The following is a 9,437-nucleotide window of genomic DNA, read 5'->3' on the forward strand; positions in this document are numbered from 1 at the left end:
GCCTATACAGCTTGGAGTAAGACAACATGCATGAAGAGGATGATGTGGACAAAATACTCATTTGCCTAATAATTCTGCACTCCCTGTATTTTCACATGGTTTTCTGTGCAACTTGCAATTAGTAAGTAATGTTATAGCAATAAAACTGAAACAACTGCTGGAGCTCAGGCTTCAAAATAAAGCACAGCTATTTTTCACATACAGTAGAAAGCCAAGAGGTGTACTTTGAAGGAAGATTAACTTGACCTGAGCTGCAAGTCTGATTTTTCAATGTCACAAAACAGGCTCTTATATTTTGGCTTGATCACCATGGTAACTTGTGTTGCACAGTAAACAAAATCAGTAAATACTTAGTCGTGATTTGGTGCCAATTCTATTTTATACATTTGTATTGCGGCTGACAGAACAGACTATAAAGGTGACAGGTTTTAGTGATAACCACAGACAATATATAAAAAAGTTACTTCAATGTGGCCAAAGTCTGCATGGATTTCACATTATTATGGCAGACCTGTCAGTCCCGAAAGCACTGATGATCACATTGAAAAGCACCAAGTTCAAAGCTTTTCTTGATTTTCTCTAATAATGTGAACCTTTCACTTTAATGCTTATTTACTTGTTGCTTTAATATATTATTATATGTCACCAGCACACACTCAATTCTTTTTTGAGGGGATAACGCTGGTGATTAAAGGTATAATTTCACTGTATTAAAACAAAATTTCAGTGTATTTTTCAATTACAACAAAGTATATTTACCTACAAATAAATAAAGTCATAAAGTAACACATAAATAAAGGTATGCACACTACCTATAAAGGGGGGTTCTGGAAAAAAAAAGAAAACAAAAAAATAATTACATTGTGAGTAATTTTCAGTATTGTGCATTTTCATGGTAATTTTACAGAAAAACAGGTCTCATGTAAATATTCTGTATTTTTCAGGATGCAGGCTACATCACGGAAAAAAACCCATCTTTATCTAATAATCATTATGCTGATGTGTATGATGTATTCATCTGTCCTTTTATTTTACCAATAGTAACAGTATAATAAAATATTCTCTCTTACCAACTTACAAGAAAAAATAAATGTCTTCAAAATTTGCAGTTCTATGAAACCTTGTAATGTTGGAGCCAACTCTCATTTTTCCCTTCACAATGACATTTCAAACATAACTTTGAAAAGGAAAAAAACACAGTGTCCTTTCCTGTAAAATATCTGGAATTTAGGTCCATGATATAACCTGCACCACAAAAAGTACAGTGTGTTTACAACGCAAGATGGTGAATTATTGCAAAACTACCAAGAAATTACACACTAATTAAACTACTTATGCAGTACTTCAATATTTACTGTATAATTTGTGTTGCTGTTCCTGTAAAACACCTGAAGTTATGCAATACTTAAAATTACTCATGTACTCATGTATTACCAAAAATTACTTTTATTACTTATGTAAAAACCTGACTTGTTCCCACCTTACCTAACTTTACACTTTGTAAATATAATGACATTGTAAGATCAAATAAAATACTTTGAAATTCTATTTAATTACTGTGGACTTGTGACTCATGTTGTAGTGTGTCTAATTATAAAAGGTTACTTTTTTATTTGGGGGCTCAAGAGTTGGCAGTTCGTCTTGTAGGAAGGTTGCCGGTTCGAGCCCCGGCTCGGACAGTCTCGGTCATTGTGTCCTTGGGCAAGACACTTCACCCGTTGCCTACTGGTGGTGGTAAGAGGGCCTGGTGGCGCCAGTGTTCGGCAGCCTCGCCTCTATCAGTGCACCCCAGGGCAGCTGTGGCTACAATGTAGTTTACCATCACCAGTGTGTGAATGTGTGTGTGAATGGGTGAATGACTGAATGTAGTGTAAAGCGCTTTGGGGTCCTTAGGGACTAAGTAAAGCGCTACAAACACAGGCCATTTACCATTTGGCAAAACACAATCAATCAATTGAATCAACATGAAAACACCGACTTTTATTGAAGTTTAAAGAGAGCCTAACTAACAAAAAGCCACATTGGAAAGAAAGCCCAGGCCCCCTGGTGGAGGGAAAAAAAATATGCTCCATCTTGTAATTTACAAGGAATATTTACAACAACTAAGCTCAGGTATGGCCTTGATTTCAGAGGTGCTCCGGCACAGAGCATCAGGAGCTGAAATATGAGGTCGAAGCCTTCATGGTGGGGGAGGTGAGGTGATGCTGATGAGATAAACTAGGAGACTGTGGTGTCTGTCCTTGAGGGAAGATGGAGATAGAGAAGTCATCGTCATTGTCACGCTGAGTAATCATCATGTCAGCGCTGGCAAAACAAACAAAACTGCTTTAAAATCCAAGGTGTAACATCTGTGATGAATAACAAACACACTCCAGCAGAGCAAAGTACAGCTGAGTCATCTGCTTTGTTCAGACAGCAGCTGTTGACACAGTTTTTGATTTGTGTCCCAACCAATGACGACCCCCCCCCCCAACCAACCTGTGACTCACTGTACAGTAAACCCATCTGTCACTTTAATGGAAAGTACATGCCTGTGATATGCTCTGTCTTGATGTTCTCAAAGCCGTGGTGCCTCTGGAACGCTTCAAAGTTGATTGAGGCATCATCCTCTGATAGGCTGTGAGGGACCTGGCCATCGCCGGGGCGACACACCTCAAAACGGATCCATCTGTAGCTAAATAAACAATTTTAAAAAACATAAATACTATAAAGACATTTAAGTACATTTGGTACTATTTAAGATGTCTATAATGCAAGTGAGCTAAACCTAGAAAAGCTGAATATATCAAGCGGAGAATCCATTGTTAGGGAGCAGATATGCACTTACTTGCTACACTTGCGAGCTCCGGGACAACTCTGGATGAGATTCTGGATGGTGGGATGAGAGAAGCCAAAGAAGTCTGCTCCTGATGGAACAATCGACACCATGGACTTGGAACTAAGAAGAATGTGCAGAAGGATTTATTTTAACTGAAGGTGACCAAAACTAATTCAAGTTGTACAAGCAGGTTAAGTGACTGGAAGACAAAAGCTTTGTCATGTTTGCTCATTTGTTCAGAATGTGGCGGTGAAGTTGTGCTACCTCACAGACGCGATGGCCTTCAGTAGATTGGCATGGCACGTCAGGGCGGAGGAGGCCACGATCGCATTCTGAGGGTCCTCTTCAGGCACGATCTCAAACTGGAGATGGAGGGTGTTTGGAAAAAATAATTGTTTAAAGTAACAAATCTTAATCTTAGTGTCGTGTGTTCACCTAAAAGTAAACCGAATTTATATAAACATGTATCAAAACTTGCATGTGAGATGAGAACTGACCTGTGGGCCTGTTCCCCCGTCCTTGATTTGGCAGGTGTAGAGGCACTGCTGCTCGGGGTTTTTCATGCTGGCAAAGATGCGCGTGCTGCAGAAGCCCACTGGGTAGATGGCACACTCGTCATGAAACAGCATTCTGTCTGTGATGATCTGGAGAGCAGACAAGAAGGATTCAGTCATTAGTGTCAGCATTTCGAGAGGCTTGACTGTGTCCTCTAAAGCTCACTTTATGCTAAAGATTGGAACTTTAAAACCTCAGCTCAGAGGTTTACGGTCACTGAGACACTGACCTCGCCCAGACTGTAGACTGTCAAACCTCCCAGTACTATGGGAAAGACAGGACGGCCAGAAGAGTCGAGAGGGATGGGTTGCACCACCTTCCGTGAGCCATCTGCAAGTTTTCTCTTCTTGGACATCTTCTTTGGAACTAAAAGCCCAATTTCAACACAATTTAGTTGTATACAGCAACACAAGGATGTCATTTTCTGTCTTAATAAATATTTGATCGTAACACTCACGTTCATCCTTTCCATTCTCCCTCCCCCGCTCCTTCCTTTCCTTTTTGGGTTTTTTAAGTGCTCCTTCTTCGCCTGTTGGCACTGTTGATGACACACTGTGAGTAGTGGACAGACCTGAAGCCCCAGAAGGACCTGAGGACAATGCCACTGGTGGTAAAGGTAGATGAGCGCTTGAGCTGGGTGTGGGCAGTAGCTCCCCCTCTGACAGAGACTGGTATTGCAACAAGGATTTTAGTAAGAACCTGAAAATAAAAAAATGAATGAATACCATGTGCCATTAGAGCAAAAGCACATCATTCCGCATGTCACACAGCAGTCACCTGTACTCACCTCCGCTCCTCCTTTGCTCTCAGAAACTTTTCTTCTATGTGAGCAACTTCATCACAGAGAGCTGCATTTTCCTGTTGGCAAAATTACACCTCGGTGTGGTCAGATTGGATAACATACTTTTCATGTCCTAGTCTACACTTAGACACTTTTGGGGTATCTAATAAATTTGGACCCCCTTTATCTTTCAGAGCAGCATTAATTCTCCATAACAGAATCAACAAGGTACAGGAAACATTAGAGATTTTGGTTCATATTGACAAGACAGCATTACACAGTTATCCATGACGTGAATATCCTGTTCTACCACACTGAGGACTGAGGTGACTGAGAAGGTCATCGTCTCATGACTCACCATCATGTTCAAGAAACCAGTTTGAGACAATCTATGCTTTCTTTTGACATGAAACACCATATTGCTGGAAGAAGCCATCAGAAGATGGACACACTGATCACGAGCGCCCAAAAGTGTGCCAGAAAAAAGCCCTCATCCCACATACCGCACACCTCTTACACCACCAGAAGCCCGAACTGTTGAGACAAGGCAGGATGGATCCATGATTTCATGTCGTTTATGTGAAATTCTGACCGTACCATCCATAGAAAGACATCAAGACTCATCAGACTACGCAATGTTTTTCCAAACTGTAGTGCCAATTTGTTTTTCTTATTCACAGTAGAGGAATGCTCTTCTGGAGACCTTGGTTGTAACAAGGAATGCAGATTTCTTTTTTTTTGTTCTAACTGAGTTAGTGCCTTCCTTTCTGCTTGAAGCAGTTTGCTCATTCTCCTCTGACCTCAACAAAGCACTTTCATGTTGAGAACTGCTGCTCATTGGACATTTTACTTTTTTGCACCATTCTTTGTAAAACTCAGCAGTTTCTAAAAGACTCCAACACCAACAACTAAATCAGATTCAATTAAAAATGGATGTCTCGATCATATCTACATGCCTAAATGCACTCAGTTGTTGCCATGTGATTGGCTGATTTGCATTATTAGGTAATCAGGTGTACCTACTAAAGTGGCTGGTGAGTTTATATGCATGATGTAAGACTGTTAATTTTTTATGGAAATATCATTTACTTACAAATATCATGGCACGAGCAGCTTTGCGCAGCCGGAGGTACTTGAGCCTATACTTTTCATTCTGGTTCTTTCGTGGACCCCTCTTCCCCTTGGCCTTATGCTCAGAGGAGGTAGTGGGAGATGGGAAGGTGGGTGCTGAGACTCCTGACCCAGAACCAGAGATGGTATTCTGCTGCGGCGAGCTGAGGAAAGACTGGGCGGTGAAAGCCTGCAGGGCCTGTTGCCGCTCCTCATCAGTCTGCAAGGGGTCAGAGATGTAGGGGAGACAAAGACAGAGGATTGTTCATTTGTAGCACGAGTTCCTGAGTGTTAAGTCTAATTGTTGAATGTTTGTCATTATGCTTCTTAAATTTGTAAGATCTTAGTTCAGTCTATAGGGTCAAGACATTCCTTTGTCCCTGACCACCTCTCCAGCCACTCTGTGCTGGGGGAGAATTTTTACACATCCCTTGTGAAGATTGTTTGATGTTTGGTAAGCTTCCTGCCCTTTGTGTGGCTTCACTGTGTTATGCATGGTGAACCATACATTGGGTGTGGGGGGGTTACTCTCTATATGACCAGGATGTTGTTAGCAACAGCAGGAGGAAACACACACACACACACACACACATTCTCACATGCATACAGATGTTTACACATACACACACATAGTGCCTTGTCTTAGAACCATTTGGGGGGTTTTATGGTGGGCGTTGCTTTGCTGTGATGTGTATTGTGTGAACCGTTTTCCCAATAAAAGGCAGCAAGCGGAGGCCGTCGTTGGGGTCATTGTGGTAGGATTCAGAGTGCTTTCTGAGACACCGGCTGGGGCCTCCCTTGCTAGCAAATAAAAGATGTTCATCTTGTTTTTGTCGTTAACGAGAAAAAGTTTCTGAACCAGCGGGGCTTGTGGAAACACAGAGCCAACACTGAGCCTAATGCTTGTGCTTTCCTCAGAATGATGAAATGTACACAAAAAACAAAACAAAACACAGATGCAGCTTCCACTAAAAGTGCTTTTTGACAAATAACAAAAGTTCAACCAAACAAAAGATGCACAAGAAATTAAAACAGAACTGAACTCCCTGTCTCAGCTTATTTCACTCAGACACAGGCTTAATGCAAAAATGCTAGTTGTAATAATGTGAACTTTTAATTCTGTATATATGATTTTTTTCAATTACTTAGAACAGTTTTGTGTATCCCTCTACACTTCTGGGTCCGGCTCTTTTGTGAAAAGAAAGGCTTCCATATTTATCCATAACCAACAGCAGGGCATACAAAGCAATGCAAATTTGCAGCACCTTATAATATATTTAGGTTTGGTATAACAGTGCCATTAGTATCTCAGATGACTCACCAGCAGAGCAAAGACTCCGTTTCTGTTTTCAATCCTCTTGAATCTCCTGCTGCCTTTTTGTGTCTGAAACATAATGCGAGACTGAGGCCAAATGCACGGGGCAGGAAAGGCTGGGTTTGATTCACACAAGCTGGGGGTCAATTTAGATGAATTCAATCATTATAAGATCACAGTTTAAAGGCCCGCACATCAGAGCGCACAGAGAACTGTCTGTTCCGATTACAGCCCAGAAATGTCTGCCTCGTTAAAAAAATGATGCAAAACAAATAAAAGTCAAAGAAGCGGGATGGGAAAACAAAGGATGCTGACAGAAATGCAAATGGTGTTTGCACCAAATCCACTCAACAGGTGATGGTGTAATTTACTGCACTCAACAGCAGAGGCTGCTGTGAGGCTGAGTCTCAAACATTTCCCTTACCTCGCGGTACATGACGGCTTCCAAGCTTGATTTTGCACTGCCAAGGAGAGAACAACGAGATGAGCAAAGTCTAAAGGATCATAGTGAATTACAGAAAACCATATCTCCCTCCTCCCTTGTACCCACTGAAAGACAGCAATCTTGCACACTCTTGGTTTTCATGAATTTGTTCTGATGCTGTCCAACTAAAGCTCATGAAAACTTATGAAACTTGACTTTCAGATATGCTCTAATAACCTAGACAGTTAAAGTGAAGAGAACACTGTACTTGGATTGAACAAGTCCCCTGTCGATGATTCTCTGTTTAATTTCCTTTATGTGCATGGGACCTCCCGCTTCCTCCAAAACAATCTAGGTAAGAGAAAGAAAGAAGAAAAAAAACTTGCTACAAAACCAAACGCAAAAGACCCTCACTGCTGTGAATGTTACTGAAATGTCACAAATATATGGCCCATACCTGCGCAGCATCGAGCCACGTCAGGTTCGGTTTCTCTGCTATTTCGCTGGGTGGTTCACTGCAAACAGGAAATAAAACATCAGTGTCCTCTGGTGTAAGTTATCTCCTTGATTTATTTGTACTTTAAAATTTTGGCATAATTTCCTGCAAGCACACCCACTTTATCTGGATACATGTTCATATTGCTTATGCAGAGGAATGACAAAAGGAAAAGTCTATTGCCCTTTAACCTTACAGTGCTGGGAAGTGATGACTTCTTAGAAGCATTTCAATAAATTCCCATAATAGTACATTTCTATGCTGACGGTGCCTCCACTCATAGGACTCATGGGGTCACTGAGTATAATGATTATTATTATGTGAATCACATCAACTATGGTGTGTGGACGAACACTAAAGGATGAAATATATTTTAGAAACATGACACACTAAAGCTGTTCTGGCAGTATATGATGCCATAAGACCTTACTAAGACACATTTTCTCTTTCCTTGAATTTGTCAGTGATCTGAGGATTCTTCTGCTCTTAGCTGTACCCTAACTGAACATGGTGGTAAATAGACTGGTTTCGTATATAGAGGGTTTCTACTCTGCTTGAGTATTCAAAACACTTGAAATTCTATAATCTATGTCAATACTAGCATTATATTTCTTAATCCAAAATAAATGAAGTTACAGTAGACAGTAACATTTTAAAATGACGTATTATAAATCTGATTATTTTGAATCACCTCTCCAGAGTTTCAGTGGTGCCAGACAGAGTTGCAATGCTGTCCAGAGCAGGAAACAGAGAGTAGTTCCCCTGTCCATCAGCCTCCATCTCAGATTCAAACGTGTTGAGGGATTCCATGGAGGGCAGGTATGAGCATCTGCGAAGAAACGTCAATGAGAAAATATCTAGCTGCGTTTCAGTCTACAGGCGTGCCTCACTGCAGACCTTAAGCAAGGCAAACACTGACTTCTGCACAATAACATCAGGTACAGTAAGGACCAGCTACAAGCAAAACCTACCCAAATGAAACTGCAGCAAACACTTATTTGACTTCGTGCTCCTCACTATTAGTTTCCGTGTCAACCGGAACCTTCGTCCGTCCTCATTGCATTGTTTACAGTCAGAGCGGCTAAATGCTAACATCAACTAGCTAGGAGTCATTGGCTAGGAGCAGTTTCCGTGTTTAAATCCAGAGTTGAAAGAATAAATATTTCACTAATGTGGTCCAACTCGTGAACATATTTGACGTTGGGTTAAAAAAAAGCGAATATCTATCACAGTTTTACTGTAGCATAGTAAAGGTATATGAGAATCAAGAAGTCTTGTATCGGAACCAAAGACGGATGAGCACTTTACCGGATATCCGGTGTACATGTACGGCTCGTCAAAATAAAATCCGAAAGTTACACTTAGAAAAAAAAACCTTTTCCATTATTTTATTTACATTTTTACTTATCTGTTACTACTGTACTGCACCTCTTAAGTGTTTCACAGTATGAGTGATGACATTCTGCTTTTAATCTTTTTTAAAGGAAAATACTAATAAAAAATAAAATAAAATAAATGTTTATTAAGCAATTTTGATAGGAAATTGCTTAATTTTAGAAAATTTTTTGCTCTTTTTTGCAGTTTAGTTGTTTTCGTTTAGAATGATTCATCTTAGCAGTAGGATTTGCATGAAAAGAGAAACAAATTAAGTTTGAGTGAAAATGTACATTTTTTGCACTCTCTGGTCGACTGACTCAGTGAATCAAATGACTCAAAAAACTCGATTCACTTTGGTGAGTGTCTCATTGAAACTCGATTCAATAAAAAGAATCAAATTTTAAAAAAGAATGTTGTTGTTACGTTATGATATGACATCATCATGTCATAACATGCCTTTGATCTGTGAATCCTTAAATCCGGGTAAGAAACCCAAACTGTCAGTCCGTTTACTTGTAACACTCGAGATTGCAGCATTCAAAGGTACGCCTGAGAAAATTT

At 40.3% G+C, this 9,437-nt stretch overlaps 1 protein-coding gene across 1 annotated transcript; it reads right to left on the bottom strand.

The window, feature by feature from the left end:
• Positions 1 to 1,959: 1,959 nt before the first annotated feature.
• On the bottom strand, positions 1,960 to 8,812 carry tbrg1 (transforming growth factor beta regulator 1). The gene is made up of 15 exons (XM_005720672.1): positions 8,471 to 8,812; positions 8,191 to 8,328; positions 7,461 to 7,518; positions 7,272 to 7,354; positions 7,004 to 7,040; positions 6,586 to 6,648; positions 5,248 to 5,484; positions 4,161 to 4,231; positions 3,831 to 4,072; positions 3,603 to 3,739; positions 3,316 to 3,462; positions 3,083 to 3,180; positions 2,828 to 2,938; positions 2,532 to 2,674; positions 1,960 to 2,239 (listed from the first exon to the last, which is right to left on the bottom strand). The coding sequence occupies exons 2-15, from the start codon at positions 8,307 to 8,309 to the stop codon at positions 2,151 to 2,153; spliced, it is 1,635 nt and encodes a 544-aa protein (XP_005720729.1). The 5' UTR covers positions 8,310 to 8,328; positions 8,471 to 8,812; the 3' UTR covers positions 1,960 to 2,150.
• Between the last annotated feature and the right edge of the window lie 625 nt (positions 8,813 to 9,437).

Source organism: Pundamilia nyererei, unplaced genomic scaffold, assembly GCF_000239375.1.
Source record: "Pundamilia nyererei isolate P.nyererei 1_Seehausen unplaced genomic scaffold, PunNye1.0 scaffold00003, whole genome shotgun sequence".
Taxonomy (NCBI): domain Eukaryota; kingdom Metazoa; phylum Chordata; class Actinopteri; order Cichliformes; family Cichlidae; genus Pundamilia; species Pundamilia nyererei.